Source organism: Bos indicus x Bos taurus, unplaced genomic scaffold (genome assembly GCF_003369695.1).
Source record: "Bos indicus x Bos taurus breed Angus x Brahman F1 hybrid unplaced genomic scaffold, Bos_hybrid_MaternalHap_v2.0 tig00011805_arrow_arrow_obj, whole genome shotgun sequence".
In the NCBI taxonomy this organism is placed as follows: Eukaryota; Metazoa; Chordata; class Mammalia; order Artiodactyla; family Bovidae; genus Bos; species Bos indicus x Bos taurus.
Window position 1 is genome coordinate 22,182 of NW_020867943.1, and position 21,684 is coordinate 43,865.

At 40.6% G+C, this 21,684-nt stretch overlaps 1 protein-coding gene across 1 annotated transcript; it reads left to right on the forward strand.

The window, feature by feature from the left end:
• Positions 1 to 3,236: 3,236 nt before the first annotated feature.
• Positions 3,237 to 4,544, forward strand: LOC113889345 (testis-expressed protein 19.2-like). The gene is given in 1 exon segment (XM_027536029.1): positions 3,237 to 4,544. A coding segment is annotated over 1 exon segment (1,056 nt). The 5' UTR covers positions 3,237 to 3,488.
• The last annotated feature ends 17,140 nt before the right edge of the window (positions 4,545 to 21,684 follow it).

Below are 21,684 nucleotides of genomic sequence, written 5' to 3' on the forward strand. Positions count from 1 at the left end.
CTTTTTCTAGTTGCTTTAGGTGTAGAGTTAGGTTATTTATTTGACTTTTTTCTTGTTTCTTGAGGTGTGCCTGTATTGCTATGAACTTTCCCCTTAGGACTGCTTTTACCGTGTCCCACAGGTTTTGGGTTGTTGTATTTTCATTTTCATTCGTTTCTATGCAAATTTTGATTTCTTTTTTGATTTCTTCTGTGATTTGTTGGTTATTCAGCAGCGTGTTGTTCAGCCTCCATATGTTGGAATTTTTAATAGTTTTTCTCCTGTAATTGAGATCTAATCTTACTGCATTGTGGTCAGAAAAAATGCTTGGAATGATTTCTATTTTTTTTTTTTTTGAATTTACCAAGACTAGCTTTATGGCCCAGGATGTAATCTATCCTGGAGAAGGTTCCATGTGCGCTTGAGAAAAAGGTGAAATTCATTGTTTTGGGATGAAATGTCCTATAGATATCAATTAGGTCTAACTGGTCTATTGTATCGTTTAAAGTTTGTGTTTCCTTGTTAATTTTCTGCTTAGTTGATCTATCCATAGGTGTAAGTGGGGTATTAAAGTCTCCCCACTATTATTGTGTTATTGTTAATTTCTCCTTTCATACTTGTTAGCATTTGTCTTACATATTGCGGCGCTCCCGTGTTGGGTGCATATATATTTATAATTGTTATATCTTCTTCTTGGATTGATCCTTTGATCATTATGTAGTGACCTTCTTTGTCTCTTTTCACAGCCTTTGTTTTAAAGTCTATTTTATCTGATATGAGTATTGCTACTCCTGCTTTCTTTAGGTCCCTATTTGCATGGAAAATCTTTTTCCAGCCCTTCACTTTCAGTCTGTATGTGTCCCCTGTTTTGAGGTGGGTCTCTTGTAGACAACATGTGTAGGGGTCTTGTTTTTGTATCCATTCAGCCAGTCTTTGTCTTTTGGTTGGGGCATTCAACCCGTTTACGTTTAAGGTAATTACTGATAAGTATGATCCCGTTGCCATTTACTTTATTGTTTTGGGTTCGAGTTTATACACTGTTTTTGTGTTTCCTGTCTAGAGAATATCCTTTAGTATTTGTTGGAGAGCTGGTTTGGTGGTGCAGAATTCTCTCAGCTTTTGCTTGTCTGAAAAGCTTTTGATTTCTCCTTCATACTTGAATGAGATCCTTGCTGGGTACAATAATCTGGGCTGTAGGTTATTTTCTTTCATCATTTTAAGTATGTCTTGCCATTCCCTCCTGGCTTGAAGAGTTTCTATTGAAAGATCAGCTGTTATCCTTATGGGAATTCTCCATGTTCCTTTTTAAACTTATTTTTTGTCATGAATAAAACAAGCTTGTTAGCAAAACAAAGAAAATCCTGGGTTGAGGTGACTTCAGTGGTGAATTTCACTTTTTAAAGAAGAAATACCAGTCATACATAACTTCTTTCAAGAAATATAGGAGAAGTGAACACATTCTACTTATTATGAGACTAAAATTTCCCTAGTACCAGTACCAGACAGAGTCATTAGGAAATTGTAGCTGTTTCTTTGATAAAAAATAAATAGGACACTCCTTAATAAAATATTTGCAAATTTAATCTCATAATACATAAAAAGGAATGCAAGGTTGGTTTTGAACATTTGAAACGTAAAGCATAAGGGAGAAAAGAAGTATATGATCATCTTAACAGATGCAGAGAGAGCCTTTGACAAAATTTAATGCTCCTTCATAGTAAAAAGTATTGACAAACTAGGAAGAGAATAGCCTCACACTGGTAGGTGATATCTATGACGAACCTACAGATGACATCAAATTTAATAGTGAAAGACTGAATGTCTAGAACACAAGAATGCAAACAGGCAGGGTTGCTTACATTAGCTGCTGTGGGAGTAGCTTGCATGCTGCGTTGTTTTTATACATACTCTCCTAGTCAGCATTACCCTGGAGGTTCTAGCCATTGGGCAAAGACAAGAAGAAGAAATAAAAGACATAAAGATTAGAGAGAAGTAAAATTTTCTCTGTGCAAATGACATGGTTGTTTATGTAAAAAATTCCAATGATGGTACTAAATAGTGATTAGCACTAAATCATGAATTTATTTATTTATTCTGGTTTCTTTTCTTTTAATTTATTTATTTTAATTGGAGGCTAATTACTTTACAATATTGTAGTGGTTTTTGCCATACATTGACATGAATCAGCCACTGGTGTACATGTGTTCCCCATCCTGAACCCCCCTCCCAATTTCCCTCTGTATCCCATCCCTCAGGGTCATCCCAGTGCACCAGCCATGAGCACCCTGTCTCATGCATCAATCTGGACTGGTGATCTGTTTCACATAGATAATATATGTGTTTCAATGGTATTCTCTCAAATCATTCCACCCTCACCTTCTCCCAAAGAGTCCAAAAGACTGTTCTATACATCTGTGTCTCTTTTGCTGTCTCGCATATAGGGTCATCATTACCACCTTTCTAAATTCTATATATATACATTAGTATACTGTATTGCTGTTTTTATTTCTGACTTGCTTCACTCTGTATAATAGGCTCCAGTTTCCTCCACCTCATTAGAACTGATTCAAATGTATTCTTTTGAATAATATTCCATTTCCTCTATTTGCATTGATTGCTGAGGAAGGCCTTCTTATCTCTCCTTATCTCTCCTTGCTATTGCAAAGAAGTAGAAGAAAAAAATGAATGGGAGAGACTGGAGATCTCTTCAAGAAAATTAGAGATGCCAAGGGAACATTTCATGCAAAGATGGGCTCAATAAAGGACAGAAATGGTATGGACCTAACAGAAGCAGAAGATATTAAGAACAGGTGGCAAGAATACACAGAAGAACTGTACAAAAAGGATCTTCACGACCCAGATAATCATGATGGTGTGATCACTGACCTAGAGCTAGACATCCTGGAATGTGAAGTCAAATGGCCTTAGGAAGCATCACTATGAACAAAGCTAGTGGAGGTGATGGAATTCCAGTTGAGCTATTTCGAATCATAAAAGATGATGCTGTGAAAGTGCTGCACTCAATATGCCAGCAAATTTGGAAAACTCAGCAGTGACTAAAGGACTGGAAATGTCAGTTTTCATTCCAATCCCAAAGAAAAGCAATGCCAAAGAATGCACCAACCACCGAGTTGCACTCAACTCACACACTAGTAAAGTGATGCTCAAAATTCTCCAAGCCAAATGCTCAGGCTGGCTCTGGTCCCTCCTTTCCCCTCAGGGTTACCCACAGGAGGGAGGCACCAGGGAGGCTCCCAGAGAACAGAACGCTTGCATCAGCTGAAGTTAATTCCAGAGTTTCTTCCCTTCCAACCTCTATTTTGACTCAGTTCATCCACCGCCACCCCAAATTCTTCTCCTGGTGATCCTCATCTTTCTCCTCCCTGTTCTCTTGCCCCTCCTCCCTGCCCCTTACACCTTACTGGGACCCCACCTGTGGGCCAGACCCCCTAAGATCACAGCCAACCCCGCTCCTGCTGTCTCTCTCTCAGGAGGCAGGCAGCTTGGCCATGTGCCCTCCAGTCAGCAAGCGGTATGTGGCGGAGGGCCTGTCCTCCCTCTACGTGTCCTGGATGTATCAGCTTCAACATGGCAGCCAGCTAAGGCTCTGCTTCGCTTGCTTCAAGGTTGCCTTTCTGGACTTTAAACGGATGCTGGAGTCAGAAGACTGGGAAGATGAAGATTGGGACTCTGAGCTGATGGACGATTCTGAGGCATGGTCTGAGCAGGGGTCATCCCCGGGGATGGGGCCAAGCTGAGGGCAGGGCCAAGGGCAGCCTGCACAGGGCGGGGCTGTGGGCTGGGGGTCAGGCACCCTGGCATCAGGCCCTGTGGAGTCAGAAGATGTGGGCTTGCACAATCATACTGTGCCCACCGATCTGCAGCCTCAGGATGCGGTACCTCTGGGCCTAGGTGCTGCAGATGCTGACTGGACCCAGGGCCTTCCCTGGCGACTTGAGGGACTCCCTACCTGCTCCCACTGGCCAAGCCCCCTTCCTCCATGGCGGGGTTTTTTCAAAGTGGACCTGCCCCAGGGGGAGCCCATGGTACTGGAGCTGGGCACCACCCAGAACATGGACCCTGCTGAGACTAAGGCCTGGTTACTGGACCTGCAGGTCCTCTCCCTGGTGGGCTGCTGTGATGTCATCTACGTCCAGAAGATGAAGCCAAGAAGGGCCTGGAGGACCCCAGGCCAGTGTTGGAAACTGCTGCTGGAGCCTGATGAGTGGTGGGTGGTGAGACTCCAAGATGCACCCCAGATGCAAGACCTGCACCACTGGAAGCTAAGCATTCTGGAATCCCCTTCTCTGGAGCAGAATGTAGATCTGGTGCCTGCGGACTTGGTCCTGCTTAAGAGGGGACTCACCATCCTCTCTTTTTCACCCTGGGCCAAGAGAGAGGCAGCGGAGGGGGACTCAGCCTCTAGGCCACAGTCTTCCACCCAAGGAGGGGATGCCGGCACCAGTGGGCTCAGAGAGCCTGGGGAGAACCTGGCTGCTGTGGGAGCCTCGGCCCTGGGAGAGCTGCCACATTCCCAGCGCCTCAACCCAGGGTCCCAGAACTGAGGGACTGAGGTCCATGTGGTCACCATTGTTCTGGCTTCCCTAGGACACCAGAGGCTGGGAAGGAACTGACCTCTCCACAACAGCCAGGGTAGCCATTAACAATGAATGAGGTCTTGGGCCTGGAGAGGAACAATGGTGAGTGGTCCAGAGACTGAGAAATGGGGCCTACTGCAGCATCAGTAGAAAGGGACACAAATATCTATAACTGGGAGGGAAGTTCTCTGTCAGATGTCATGGAGTTAGGAATCTGAGCTATTCGGGATGTGCTGGGTGAATGGATGCTGTGCAATGTGTGAAGAAGGGAACAGGGAATTGATTTGGGTAACAGCCCTACCCTGGGGAGGGATGTCTGAAGTGTAACTCACTCCCAGGAACATGGTGGTGGAGTCAGGACCACAGGGATATGTGCTTGTCTTTACTCAGTGGGCTCTGGGCTCCACAGGACCCGGTTATCAGCACTGAGGACTCTGCAGTGTGAGAGACCTTGTTTCAAAGATTGGCTATTTTATGTGGTTTGGCTACTTAGTTTCTGTCTCTTTGTGTGTCATTTTAAACTAAATAAAGTCATAGAGTTTGCACACACACACACAAAAAATTCTCCAAGCCAGGCTTCAGCAATATGTGAACTGTGAACTTCCAGATGTACAAGTTGGTTTTAGAAAAGGCAGAGGAACCAGAGATCAAATTGCCAACATCCGCTGGATCATGGAAAAAGCAAGAGAGTTCCAGAAAAACATCTATTTCTGCTTTATTGACTATGTCAAAGCCTTTGACTGTGTGGATCACAATAAACTGGAAAATTCTGAAAGAGATGGGAATACCAGACCACCTGCCCTGCACCTTGATAAACCTGTTTGCAGGTCAGGAAGCAGAAGATAGAACTGGACATGGAACAACAGACTGGTTCCAAATAGGAAAAGGAGTGCATCACCCTGTATATTGTCACCTTGCTTATATAACTTATACACAGAGTACATCATGAGAAACGCTGGGTTGGAAGAAGCACAAGCTGGAATCAAGATTGCTGGGAGAAATATCAATAATCTTAGATATGCAGATGACACCACCCTTATGGCAGAAAGTGAAGAAGAACTGAAGAGCCTCTTGATGAAAGTGAAAGAGGAGAGTGAAAAAGTTGGTTTAAACTCAACATTCAGAAAACTAAGATCATAGCATCTGGTCCCATCACTTAATGGGAAATAGATGGGGAAACAGTAGAAACAGTGTCAGACTTTATTTTGGTGTGTGTGTGTGTGGGGGGGGGAGGTCCAGAATCACTGCAGATGGTGATTGCAGCCATGGAATTAAAAGACACTCCTTGGAAGAAAAGTTATAACCAACCTAGACAGCATATTAAAAAGCAGAGACATTACTTTGTCAACAAAGGTTCATCTAGTCAAGGCTATGGTTTTTCCAGTAGTCATGTATGGATATGAGAGTTGGACTATGAAGAAAGTTGAGCATCGAAGAATTGAGGCTTTTGAACTGTGGTGTTGGAGAATATTCCAAGGAGATCCAACCTGTCCATCCTAAAGGAGGTCAGTCCTGGGTGTTCATTGGAAAGACTGATGTTGAATCTGAAATCCCAGTACTTTGGCCACCTGATGCGAAGAGCTGACTCATTTGAAAAGACCCTGATGCTGGCAAGATTGAGGGTGGGAGGAGAAGGGGACAACAGAGGATGAAATGGTTGGATGGCATCACTGACTCAGTGGACATGAGTTTGGGTAAACTCCCGGAGTTGGTGATGGACAGGAAGGCCTGGCGTGCTGCAGTTCATGGGGTTGCGAAGAGTTGGACACAACTGGGCGACTGAACTGAATATTCTATTGTGTGTATGTACCACAGCTTTCTTATCCATTCGTTTGCCAATGGACATCTAGGTTGCTTCCATGTCCTGGCTATTATAAACAGTTCTGTGATGAATATTGGGGTACACGTGTCCCTTTCAATTCTGGTTTCCTTGGGGTGTATGCCCAGCAACGGGATTGCTGGGTCATATAGCAGTTCTATTTCTAGTTTTTTAAGGAATCTCCACACTGTTCTCCATAGAGGCTGTACTAGTTTGCATTCCCACCAACAGTGTAAGAAGGTTCCCTTTTCTCCACAACCTCTCCAGCTTTTATTGTTTGTAGACTTTTAAACCATGAATTTAAACGTGGTGTTGAAGAAGACTCTTCAAAGTCCCTTGGATGGCAAGGAATTCAAACCAGTCAATCCTAAAGGAAATCAGTCCTGAATATTCATTGGAAGGACTGATGTTGAAGCTGAAGCTCCAATATTTGGCCACCTGATATGAAGAACTGACTCATTGGAAAAGACCCTGATGCTGAGAGAGATAGAAGGTGGGAGCAGAAGAGGACGACAGAGGATGAGATGGCTGGATGGCATCATCAACTCGATGGACATGAGTTTGAACAAGCTCCAGGAGATGGTGATGGACAGGGAAGCCTGGTGTGCTACAGTCCATGGGGTCGCCAAGAGTCAGACACAACTGAGAGACTGAACTGAACTGATGAATTTAAATGGCTCATGAAGCAAAGGTGAGCTTATGAAAATCAATTGTATTTCCATGTACTAGTGACAAACAGTGGAAAATAAAGAGAGGAAAACAATGCTGCTTAAAATATCATGATAAACATAAAATATGTAGAGAGAAATGACAGAATATATAAGAGATCTGTATGCTGAAAGCTACACAACATAGCTGAACTTACACAAAAAACTAAGTAGATGGGACCCTGTCATGTGAATTGGAAGACACAACAATAAGATCCCAAGAATGCAACACAATCCCAATAAAAATCCCAGCAGGCATTTTGTAGTCATTGACAGCTGATTCTAAAATATATTGAAGTCCAAAGGAACTGGAATAGATAAAACAGTCCTGGAAAAGACCCACACACAAAATGTGCAGACTTACAAACAGTGCCTGATTTTAAGACTGATGGTAAAGCAAAACAGTGTGCTACAGCCATCAGAACCGACATGTAGATGGAGACCAGTGGAGCAGAACAGAGTGTCTAGAAAGAAACCCACATATATTTGGTCAGTTTACTTTTTAACGTATGTGCCAAGGTTATCCAATGCTTTTTTTTAAGCCTTCATAATGAGAAATAGTTTATATATAGAAAAGTACAAATGTATGCCTTGATGATTTATCACAGATTGATCACCTATGTAATTATGGCCAAGGTGAAGAAGTAAGACATTCTGTTAGGCCAGTATATTGTATTTAGGTGATATTAAAAATGGTAACCTAGTTAATTTAAGTTGAAATTGAGGTTTATGTTAAAACCAACATTTGGCAAATGTGCTTTTAAGGCATAACCAGGGTCAGTATTCTAGGGCAGTGAAAACAGTTTCTTGACACTCTAATGCAAGTGATAGACACTCCAGAAATGTGAACATTACTGGAATATAGGGTAATTACATTTAAATTTGAGGGCAGTTTATGTAAAGCACAGCTAAAAACCTAGTAACTTTGGTGTATTCACTTCAAATCAGTACAGTCGCTCAGTTGTGTCTGACTCTGCGACCGCATGATCACAGCATGCCAGGCCTCCCTGTCCATCACCAACTCCCGGAGTTCACCCAGACTCACGTCCATCGAGTCAGTGATGCCATCCAGCCATCTCATCCTCTGTCATCCCCTTCTCCTCCTGCCCCCAATCCCTCCCAGCATCAGAGTCTTTTCCAATGAGGCAACTCTTCGCATGAGGTGGCCAAAGTACTGGAGTTTCAGCTTTAGCATCATTCCCTCCAAAGAAATCCCAGGGCTGATCTCCTTCAGAATGGACTGGTTGGATCTCCTTGCAGTCCAAGGGACTCTGAAGAGTCTTCTCCAACACCACAGTTCAAAAGCATCCATTCTTCGGTGCTCAGCCTTCTTCACAGTCCAACTCTCACATCCATACATGACCACAGGAAAAAACCATAGCCTTGACTAGATGGACCGTTGTTGGCAAAGTAATATCTCTGCTTTTGAATATGCTATCTAGGTTGGTCATAACTTTCCTTCCAAGGAGTAAGCGTCTTTTAATTTCATGGCTGCAATCATCATCTGCAGTGATTTTGGAGCCCAAAAAATAAAGTCTGAAACTGTTTCCAATGTTTCCCCATCTATTTCCCATGAAGTGATGGGACTGGATGCCATGATCTTCGTTTTCTGAATGTTGAGCTTTAAGCCAATTTTTTCACTCTCCACTTTCACCTTCATCAAGAGGCTTTTTAGTTCCTCTTCACTTTCTGCCATAAGGGTGGTGTCATCTGCACATCGGAGGTTATTGATATTTCTCCCAGCAATCTTCATTCCAGCTTGTGTTTCTTCCAGCCCAGCGTTTCTCATGATGTACTCTGCATAGAAGTTAAATAAGCAGGGTGACAATATACAGCCTTTATGTACTCCTTTTCCTATTTGGAACCAGTCTGTTGTTCCATGTCCAGTTCTAACTGTTGCTTCCTGACCTGCATACAAATTTCTCAAGAGGCAATGCAGGTGGTCTGGTATTCCCATCTCTTTCAGAATTTTCCACAGTTTATTGTGATCCACACAGTCAAAGGCTTTGGCATAGTCAATAAAGCAGAAATAGATGTTTTTCTGGAACTCTTTTGCTTTTTCCATGATCCAGCGGATGTTGACAATTTGATCTCTGGTTCCTCTGCCTTTTCTAAAACCAGCTTGAACATCAGGAATTTCACAGTTCACATATGGCTGAAGCCTGGCTTGGAGAATTTTGAGCATTACTTTACTAGTGTGTGAGATGAGTGCAATTGTGTGGTAGTTTGAGCGTTCTTTGGCATTGCCTTTCTTTGGGATTGGAGTGAAAACTGACCTTTTCCAGTCCTGTGGCCACTGCTGAGTTTCCAAATTTGCTGGCATATTGAGTGCAGCACTTTCACGGCATCATCTTTCAGGATTTGAAATAGCTCAACTGGAATTCCATCACCTCCACTAGCTTTGTTTGTAGTGATACTTTCTAAGGCCCACTTGACTTCACATTCCAGGATGTCTGGCTCTAGGTGAGTGATCACACCATCATGATTATCTGGGTCATGGGGATCTTTTTTGTACAGTTCTTCTGTGTATTCTTGCCACCTGTTCTTAATATCTTCTGCTTCTGCTAGGCCCATACCATTTCTGTCCTTTATCGAGCCCATCTTTGCATGAAATGTTCCCTTGGTATCTCTAATTTTCTTGAAGAGATCTCTAGTCTTTCCCATTCTGTTGTTTTCCTCTATTTCTTTGCATTTATTGCTGAGGAAGGCTTTCTTATCTCTTCTTGCTATTCTTTGGAACTCTGCGTTCAGATGCTTATATCTTTCCTTTTCTCCTTTGCTTTTCACTTCTCTTCTTTTCACAGCTATTTGTAAGGCTTCTTCAGACAGCCATTTTGCTTTTTTGCATTTCTTTTTCATGGGGATAGTCTTGATTCCTGTCTCCTGTACAATGTCACGAACCTCATTCCATAGTTCATCAGGCACTCTATCTATCAGATTAGGCCCTTAAATCTATTTTTCACTTCCACTGTAAAATCATAAGGGATTTGATTTAGGTCATACCTGAATGGCCTAGTGGTTTTCCCTACTTTCTTTAATATTTTTTCTAGAAAACAGGTGATGTTTACATCCCACAATGAAATTTTTTATATGGTGAATTTGGCTTTTATTGTATTAGTAACTCAAATTGCTGTTAACATCACTCCAAAAACTTCCTAATTTCACACTCCAGAAATGTTTACTGAGGACCATTTTTTATAAAACTGTCATTACTTCTAATTTAGACTTTTTCTTAAAAGGGTCAAAATTATATTACCCCTAATGTGCCAAAAGGAAATATTAAAATAAGCAGGCAGAGATGGGAATATCAGACCACCTGACCCTCCTCTTGAGAAATCTATATGCAGGTCAGGAAGCAACAGTTAGAAATGGACGTGGTACAATTGACTGGTTCCAAATAGGAAAAGGAGTACGTCAAGGCTGTATATTGTCACCCTGCTTATTTAACTTATATGCAAAGTACACCATGAGAAACGCTGGGCTGGAAGAAGCACAGGCTGGAATCAAGATTGCCGGGAGAAATATCAATAACCTCAGAAGTGCAGATGACACCATCCTTATGGCAGAAAGTGAAGAGGAACTAAAAAGCCTCTTGATGAAGGTGAAAGTGGAGAGTGAAAAAGTTGGCTTAAAGCTCAACATTCAGAAAACGAAGATCATGGCATCTGGTCCCATCACTTCATGGGAAATAGATGGGGAAACAGTGTCAGACTTTATTTTGGGGGGCTCCAAAATCACTGCAGATGGTGACTGCAGCCATGAAATTAAAAGACGCTTACTCCTTGGAAGGAAAGTTATGACCAACCTAGATAGCATATTCAAAAGCAGAGACATTACTTTGCCCACAAAGGTCTGTCTAGTCAAGGCTATGGTTTTTCCAGTGGTCATGTATGGATGTGAGAGTTGGACTGTGAAGAAAGCTGAGCGCTGGAGAATTGATGCTTTTGAACTGTGGTGTTGGAGAAGACTCTCGAGAGTCCCCTGGACTGCAAGGTGATCCAACCAGTCTATTCTAAAGGAGATCAGCCCTGGGATTCCTTTGGAAGGAATGATGCTAAAGCTGAAACTCCAGTACTTTGGCCACCTCATGAGAAGAGTTGACTCATTGGAAAAGACTCTGATGCTGGGAAGCACTGGATGCAGGAGGAGAAGGGGATGACAGGGGATGAGATGGCTGGATGTCATCACCGACTCGATGGACATGAGTTTGAGTGAACTCCGGGAGTTGGTGATGGATAGGGAGGCCTGGCGTGCTGCGATTCATGGGGTTGCAAAGAATCAGACATGAGTGAGCGACTGAAGTGAACTGAACTGAGGCATCTTTTATAATTATGAGGTTACCAAGGTCAGGATTTTCTATTAAGTTAGTGAAACCAAGGCAATAGATAGTGTTAGGGGTTATTTTGTTCAGTGTGTAACCTGGGTCTGCCCAGGATGCATTTGTGCTAAGTCGCCTCAGTTGTTTTTGACTGTTTGCAATCCCATGGACTGTAGCCCACTAGGCCCCTCTGTCCATTGGATTCTCCAGGAAAGAATACAGGAATGAATTACCATACCTTCCTCCAGGGGAGTCTTCCTGACTCAGAGATCAGAACTCGCATCTCTTGTATCTCCTGCATTGGGAAGTGGGTTCATATGGTGCATGTTGGTATGCGTATGTCCAGCTTTATAAGATATGGTGAAATACTTTTCATAAGTAGTCCTATCAATTGATACTAGTGCTACCTTGGAAGCCCAAGTATGCCTGTTCCCAGTTTTGACATCAAGTTATGGGTAAATATGCCCTGGAAAATAAACCTAAGTACCACAGTGTATCTTATATACTTGTAAACAATGTTTTATGGATAAAGTTTTCACTTTCTCAAAAAAGGTGATATATTTCAATAGTTTGAATACATCAGTGTTAGTTTTGAGGGGGTAGATGTAACCCAACCAAGTATCATTCTGCTTTGATACAGAAGCATCTACCTTTTCCTAAAGTTACGGCAATGCAAAATAAATAAATCAACTTTGACAGCATCACAGAGAAGTCCCCATTCCTTGCTGTCATAAGTAGCTAATGCTGGCTTGTATGGGAACCACAATCAACTTTCCCTAAATGATCTTACTACCCTAGTTTCAGGCTTCCCAGGTGGTGCTGGTAGTAAAGAATATGCCTGCCAAAGCAGGAGATATTAGAGACCTGAGTTTGATCCCTGTCAGGAAGATTTCCCCTGGAGAAAGAAATGGCAACCCACTCCAGTATTGTTACCTGGAGAATCCCATGGTCAGAGGAGCCTGGTGGGCTGCAGTCCATGGCGTCACAAAGAGTTGGACAGGACTGAAGTGACTTATCACATAGCATCCTAGTATCAGTCCTGAAACATTTTGGTGTAGTTTTATCTCTTTCTGGAACTTTGATGAAAATGTCCTACAGTATACACTATTCTGTATCTGCTACTTTGCTCACGTTAAGTGAAGTGAAGTCACTCAGTCATGTCCAACTCTTTGTGACCCCATGGACTGTAGCCTACCAGGCTCCTGCATCCATGGGGTTTTCCAGACAAGAGTACTGGAATGAGTTGTCATTTCCTTCTCCAGGGGATTTTCCTGGCCAAGGGATCAAACCCGGGTGTCCTGCATTACAGGCAGATGCTTTATCATCTGAACCACCAGGAAAACTGTCATTTATTTTCATTTTGGGGGGGTTTCCCCCAAATATGCGGTTTTCATATTTTATCTAGCTACTCTGCTGTTTATGAACATAGCTGTTTTTCATTTGAGTGATTTTAAAATGCTCTTATGACATTCTTGTACATTTCTGTTGGATATATGCCTGGGAGTAGGTATGCATATGTCCAGCTTTATAAGATATGGCAAAATACTTTTCATAAATAATTCTACCAATTGACAGCTCAGTCAATAGTAGATGAGAATTCCCATTATTTTACATTCTTGGCAACTTTGGTACTATTACTGTCTATTTTTTGTATGACTGACCGTTCTGATGGTTGTGTAATATTATATCACTGTGGTTCAGTTTACGTTTCTCTGATTATTAATGTGGTCAGTAACTTTGTATTATGTTTAGGTTCTTTTTTGAGGCTTCTCTCTCATTTTTCTATTGGTTGATTGTATTTTTCTTAGTGGCTGTAGCAGCTCTTCGTTATGGATTCAGATCCTTGGTCAGTTAAGGTCACTTTCTTCATGGTGTTTTTTTTTTTATTTTATTTAAAAATTATTGTCTGTTTTTATTTTCATTTGTTGTTTTTAAATATTTACAATGTTGTGTTGGTTTCTCCCATATAATAATGCAAATCATCCATAATTATACATACATCATGTTCCTCCCAAGCGTCCCCCATCCCATCCCCCCAGGTAACCACAGAGCACAAGACTGGACTCCCTGTGCTAAATAGCAACTTCTCACCAGCTATCCATCTTACACCTGATAGAATATGTATGTTGACGCTACTTTCTCCATGTGTCCCACTCTCTCCCTCCCGACTGTGTCCTTAATTCCATTCTCTACATCTGTGTCTCCATTCTTTCCCTGCAAATAGGTTCATTGATATCATGGTGTCTTTTGATGATTACATTTAATGTAGTCTAAATTGTCTGTTGCTTGCTCCATAGTTTGTGTATTGGGTGCTCTGTTTCAAAGTCTTTGCCTCTGCAAGCAACCAGATATCTTCCTCTATTATCTTCAGAAGCTTTGTTGTTTAGATTAAATCTATAATTATCCTCAAAAGTATGTTTGTGAGGCACAGTTCATATTGTATTATCTATCTGTACAGGTGAGAGTCTGCTGTGTGAATCTCTATTCTACTGTGTGTTTGTGTATCCTTGTAAAAATGCTAGCATGCTTAATTATTATTGCATTGTAAAATGTCTTGATGTCTGAAATAGTCTTTCTGCTTTGATATTTTAAAAAATTAATTAATGTTTGGTTATGCTTGGTCTTTGTTGATGCACAAGGGCTTTCTCTAGTTGCAGTGAGCAGGGGCAACTCTCTGTGGTGGTGTGTGGCCTTCTCACTGTGTTGGCTTCTCTTGCTGTGGAGCACAGGCTCTAGGCATATGGGCTTCAGTAGTTGCAGCACAGAGGCTCATTACTTGTGGCTCACAGACTCTAGAACATACAGGCATCAGTAGTTGTGGCTTTAGTTGCCTACAGCATATGGCATCTTCCTGGACCAGAAATTGAACCATGTCTCCTTCATTGGCAGATGGATTCTTTATCCACTGTACCACCAGGGAAGTCCCTTTGACTTTTTTTAAAGATTACCTTGGTCATTTTAGACTCTTTTGAATATACATTTTAAAATCAGTTTATCATATCCCACTAAAAGGCACTGGCACACTTGGGACATCAATTAGAATTTTATCAGATTTAACTGTCAGTTTGGAAAGGAGTGAGTAACTGAGATTCCAAATCCACAATCATGATCAATTTGTTTATATACACCTACATCATTTTTATTTTCTCACTGAAGTTTTGTATTTTTTTAAAAATTGAGTTGTTATTGATATACATTATATTAGTTTTTTGCCTTTTATACTTTAAAAAAAAAAAAGATGGTTGAATGGCATCACTGATTCAATGGACATGAACTTGGGAGAACTCTGGGAAATGGTGACAGGCAGGAAGGCCTAGCATGCTGCAGTCCATGGGATCACAAAGGGTCAGACACAACAATAACATATTAGTTTTAGGTGTATAACATAATGTGATATTTATATAAATTATTAAATGATCACCACAAGTCTAGCTAACATTCATTAACATACATAGTTAAAAATTTCCTTTTTTTTCTTGTGATGAGACCTTTTAAGATCTGTTAAGTACAGTTACTTATATTTTGTAACTGTAAGTTTGAACCTTTTCACCATCTTCACCCATTTCACCTACCTTTCACCCCCCCCACCTCTGTTAACTATCGATATAGTCTCTGTGAGCTTCTTGAAAAAAAAAAATTCAACATATAAATGAGATGATATGATATTTGTCTTTCTCTGTCTGACTTATTTCAGATAACATAATGCCATTTGTCTCAAATGGCAAAATTTTATTATTATTTTTTTAATGGCTGAATGTTTCACTGTATATATAGACCACATTTTCTTTATCCATTCATCTGTTAATGGACAGTTAGGATGTTTCCATATCTTGGCCATTGTAAAAATGCTGTTATGAACATGAGAGTACAGATATCCTTTTGAATCTTGCTGTTAAAGTGCTTCCCTCAATATGTCAGCAAATTTGGGAGACTCAACAGTGGCCACAGGACTAGAAAAGGTCAGTTTTCATTTCAATCCCAAGGAAGGGCAATGCCAAAGAATATTCAAACTACCATACAGTTATACTCATTTCATGTTAGCAAGGTTTTACTGAAAATCCTTCAAGCTAAACTTCAACAGTTTGTGAAACAAGAACTTCCAGGCATATAATTTGGGTTTCAAAGAGGCAGAGGAACCACAGATCAAATTACCAATATTCGTTGGATCAAGGAGAAAGCAAGGGCATTACAGATAAACATCTGCTTTTATTTCATTGACTACGTGAAAGCCTTTGACTCACTCTGTGGATCACAACAAACTGTGGAGAATTATGAAAGAGATGGGAGTACCCAGACCACTTACCTGTCTCCTGAGAAACCTGTATAGGAGTCAAGAAGCAACAGTTAAAACTGGACATGCAATACCAAATTAGGAAAGGAGTAGGACAAGGCTGTGTATTGTCACCCTGCTTACTTAACCTACCAGGCTGGATGAATCACAACCTGGAATCAAGATTGCTGAGAGAAATATCAGCAATCTTAGACATGCAAATGATTCCACTCTAATGGCCAAAAGTGAAGAGGAACTAAAGAGCCTCTTGATGAGGGTGAAAGAGGAAAGTAAGAATGCTGGTTTGAAACTAAAAAACATAAAGAAACTGAAATCATGGTATCTGGTCCCATCACTTCATGGCAAATAGATGGGAAAAAAGTGGAAACAGTGGCATATTTTCTTTTCTTGGGCTCCAAAATCATTTAGGATGGGGACTGCAACCACAAAATTTTAAAATGCCTGCTCCTGGGAAGAAGAGTTATGATAAACATAGACAGCATATTAAAAATCAGAGATATAACTTTGACAACAAAGGTCCATATGGTCAAAGCTATGGTTTTTCCAGTAGTCATGTATGAATGTGAGTGTTGGACCATAAAGAAGGCTGAGCCGAAGAATTGATACTTTCAAATAGTGGTGTTGGAGAAGACTCTTTAAGGGTCCTTTGGACAGCAAGGAGATCAAATCCTAAGGAAATCAACCCTATATTCATTGGAAGGAATGATGCTGAAGCTGAAACTCCAGTATTTGGCCATCTGATGTGAATAACTGACTCATTGGAAAAGACCCTGATGCTGAGAAAGATTGAGTGCAGGAGGAGAAGGGGGCAACAGAGCATTAGATGGTTGGATGCCATCACCAACTCAATGGACATGAGTTTAAGCAAACTTCAGGAGATTGCAAAGGACAGGGAAGCCTGGCATGCTGCAGTCCTTGGGGTTGCAAAGAGTCGGACATGACTTAGCAACTGAACAGCAACAATTCATTTTCTTCTAATATTCAGAAGTGGAATTGCTGGATCATATGGTAGCTCTATTTTTAAATTTTTTGAGGAGCCTCCATACTGTTCTCCATAGTGGCTGCACCAATGTACATTCCCACCAGCAGTGTAGGAGGTTCCCTTTTCTCCACAGCCTCTCCATCCACTTATCTCTTGTAGGTCTTGATGATCACCATTTTTAGAGGCTTTGTGTGATATCCCATTGTGTTTTTTATTTGAATTTCTCTGATGATTAGTGACGCTGAGCCCCTTCTTTTATACCTTTGGCCACAGATGTTTTCTTTGGAGAAATGTGTATTTAGTTCTTGTGCCCATTTAAAAAATGGTTATTAAGTTGTACGAGTTCTTTATAAATTTTGGACATAAACCCTTTATCTGATACATGGTTTGCAATTTATTTTTCCTGTAGGTTGCCTTTGTGATTTTTTGCTGTGCAATAGCTGTTAAGTTTAATGTAGTCTCACTGATTGATTCTGCCCCCCGCTTTTTTGGTGCTTTTTGTTTCATGTCTATAAAATCGTTGCCAAGGCAAGTGACGAGGAGCTTCTTCTTTATGTTTTCTTCTAGGAGTTCTGTGGTTTCAGGTCTTATATCTAAGTCTTTGACCCATTTTGAGTTAATGTTTCTGAGTGGCATATGATAGGGATCTGGCTTTATCTCGAAATGTATTTATTCAGTTTTCCCAACACCATTTGTTGAGGGGACTATCCTTTCCCCACTGCTTGTTCCTAGCCTCCTCATGAAAATGTTAATGAACTGCATATGTGAAAGTTTATTCTGGATTCTCTATTTGGTTCTGTTGGTCTGTGTGTTTATTTCTATGCCACTATCATGAAAGTTTTTTTTTCCTGTCTTTATTTTATTTATTTATTTTTTAAAATATAAATTTATTGATTTTAATTGGAGGCTAATTACTTTACAATATTGTATTGGTTTTGCCATACATCATCATGAATCCACCACGGGTGTACACGTGTTCCCCATCCTGAACAGCCCCCCACCTCCCTCTCCATACCATCCCTCTGGCTCATCCCAGTGCACCATCCCCAAGCATGCTGTATCATGCATTGAACCTGGACTAGTGATTCACTTCATATTTGATATTATATATGTTGCAATGCCATTCTCTCAAGTCATTCCACCCTCTCCCTCTCCCACAGAGTCCAAAAGACTATTCTATACATCTGTGTCTCTTTTGCTGTCTCGCATACAGTGTTATCATTACCATCTTTCTAAATTCCATATATATGCGTTCAGTTCAGTTCAGTTGCTCGATTGTGTCCGACTCTGCGGCCCCATGATTCGCAGCATGCCAGGCCTCCCTGTCCATCACCAACTCCCGGAGTTCACCCAGACTCACGTCCATCGAGTCAGTGATGCCATCCAGCCATCTCGTCCTCTGTCGTCCCCTTCACCTCCTGCCCCCAATCCCTCCCAGCATCAGAGTCTTTTCCAATGAGTCAACTCTTCACATGAGGTGATCAAAGTACTGGAGTTTCAGCTTTAACATCATTCTTTCCAAAGAAATCCCAGGGCTGATCTCCTTCAGAATGGACTGGTTGGATCTCCTTGCAGTCCAAGGGAGACTCTCAACAGTCTTCTCCAACACCACAGTTCAAAGGCATCAATTCTTCAGCACTCAGCCTTCTTTACAGTCCAACTCTCACATCCATACATGACCACAGGAAAAACAATAGCCTTGAATAGACGGACCTTTGTTGGCAAAGTAATGTCTGTGCTCTTGAATATGCTATCTAGGTTGGTCATAACTTTCCTTCCAAGGAGTAAGCGTCTTTTAATTTCATGGCTGCAGTCACCATCTGCAGTGATTTTGGAGCCCCCCAAAATAATAAAGTTTAACACTGTTTCCACTGTTTCCCCATCTATTTCCCATGAAGTGATGGGACCAGATGCCATGATCTTCGTTTTCTGAATGTTGAGCTTTAAGCCAACTTTTTCACTCTCCACTTTCACTTTCATCAAGAGGCTTTTTAGTTCCTCTTCACTTTCTGTCATAAGGGTGGTGTCATCTGCATATCTGAGGTTATTGATATTTCTCCCAGCAATCTTGATTCCAGCTTGTGCTTCTTCCAGTCCAGCATTTCTCATGATGTACTCTGCATAGAAGTTAAATAAGCAGGGTGGCAATATACAGCCTTGACGTACTCCTTTTTCTATTTGGAACCAGTCTGTTGTTCCATGTCCAATTGTAACTGTTGCTTCCTGACCTGCATACAAATTTCTCAAGAGGCAGGTCAGGTGGTCTGGTATTCCCATCTCTTTCAGAATTTTCCACAGTTTATTGTGATCCACACAGTCAAAGGCTTTGGCATAGTCAATATATATGCATTAGTATACTGTATTGGTGTTTTTCTTTCCAGCTTACTTCTGTCTGTATAATAGACTCCAGTTTCATCTACTTCATTAAAACTGATTCAAATGTATTCTTTTTAATGGCTGAGTAATTCTCCATTGTGTATATGTACCATGGCTTTCTTATTCATTCATCTGCTGATGGACACCTAGCTTGCTTCCATGTCCTGTCTATTATAAACAGTGCTGTGATGAATACTGGGGTACATGTGTCTCTTTCATTTCTGGTTTCCTCGGTGTGTATGCCCAGTAATGGGATTGCTGGGTCATAAGGCAGTTCTATTTCCATTTTTAAGGAATCTCCACACTGGTCTCCATAGTGGCTGTATTAACTTGCATTCCCACCAACAGTGTAAGAGGGTTCCGTTTTCTCTATACCCTCTCCAGCATTTATTGCTTGTAGACTTTTTGATAGCAGCCATTCTGACTGGCCTGAAATGGCACCTCATTGTGGTTTTGATTTTCATTTCTCTGATAATAAGTGATATTGAGCGTCTTTTCATGTGTTTGTTAGCCATCTGTATGTCTTCTTTGGAGAAATGTCTGTTTAGTTCTTTGGCCCATTTTTTGATTGGGTCATTTATTTTCCTGGAATTGACCTGCAGGACGTGCTTGTATATTTTTGAAATTAGTTCTTTGTCAGTTGCTTCATTTGCTATTATTTTCTCCCATTCTGAAGGCTATCTTTTCACTTTGCTTATAGTTTCCATTGTTGTGCAGAAGCTTTTAATTTTAATTAGGTCCCATTTGTTTATTTTTGCTTTTATTTCCAATATTCTTGGAGGTGGGTCATAGAGAATTCTGCTGTGATTTATGTCAGAGAGTGTTTTGCCTATGTTCTCCTCTAGGAGCTTTATAGTTTCTGGTCTTACGTTTAGATCTTTAATCCATATGATTATCTCAATAGATGCAGAGAAAGCCTTTGAAAAAATTCAACATCCATTTATGATAAAACTCTCCAGAAAGCAAGAATAGAAGGAATATACCTCAACATAATAAAAGCTACATATGACAAACCCACAGCAAACATTATCCTCAATGGAGAAAAATTGAAAGCATTTCCCCTAAAAGTAAGGAACAAGACAAGGGTTCCCACTTTCACCACTACTGTCCAACAGTTTTGGAAGTTTTGGCCATGGCAATCAGAGCAGAAAAAGAAATAAAAGGAATCCAAATTGGAAAAGAAGGAGTAAAACTCTCACTGTTTGCAGATGACATGATCCTCTACCTAGAAAACCCTAAAGACTCTACCAGAAAATCACTAGAGCTAATCAATGAATATAGTAAAGTTGCAGGATTTAAAATCAACACACAGAAATCCCTTGCATACCTATACATTAATAATGAGAAAATAGAGAAATTAAGGAAACAATTCCATTCACCATTGCAAGGAAAAGAATAAAACACTTAGGAATATATCTACCTAAATAAACCAAAGACCTATATATAGAAAACTTTAAAACACTGGTGAAAGAAATCAAAGAGGACACTAATAGATGGAGAAATATACCATGTTCATGGATTGGAAGAATCAGTTTGGTGACAATGAATATACTACGCAAAGCAATCTATAGATTCAATGCAATCCCTATCAAGCTACCAACGGTATTTTTCACAGAGCTAGAACAAATAATTTCACAAGTTGTATATACAAAAAACCTCAAATAGCCAAAGCAATATTGAGAAAGAAGAATGGAACTGGAGGAATCAATCTGCCTGACTTCAGGCTCTACTACAAAGCCACAGTCATCAAGACCGTATGGTACTGGCACAAAGACAGACATATAGATCAATGGAACAAAATAGAAAGCCCAGAGATAAACCCTCGCACCTATGGACACCTTATCTTTGACAAAGGAGGCAAGAATATACAATGGAGAAAGGACAATCTCTTTAACAAGTGGTGCTGGGAAAACTGGTCAACCACTTGTAAAAGAATGAAACTAGAATACTTTCTAACACCATACACAAAAATAAACTCAAAATGATAGTATTTTTAAAAGCATCTTTAAAGGTTTATTCTGTGTTTGTGGTTGGAGAAAACAATTTATTTTCATATGTTGATTTTGTATTCAAAATTTATTATTTCTAATTGCTTTTCTGGCTTATTTGAACTTTTTATGCATATAATCATGTCATCATGAATACATCATGCTACAATCACAAATACATCATGCTACAATCATGTCATCATGAATAACAGCAGTTTTATTTCTTCTCTAATCTCTTGTTTGTGTTGTTTGTTCAACAACTTCTAGATTGAATAGGAATACTTGTTAAATGGATGGATTGGTGATAATGACATTGTTTCCTCATTTCCAAACTAACAAGGACAAACATTTCACCCTTTTATCAGATTAAGTAAGTTCCCGTGTACAGTCATCCCTCCAAATCCATGGGTTGTGCATCCACAGTTGGTTGAATCTGTGGATCAAAAATACTTGGGAGACAGATGAATGGATAAAGAAGTTGTTGCACATATACACAATGACATATTACTCAGCCATAAAAAGGAACGCATTTGAGTTAGTTCTAATGAGGTGAATGAACCTAGAGCCTATTATACAGAGTGAAGTAAGTCAGAACGAGAAAAGTATCATATTCTAATGCCTGTATA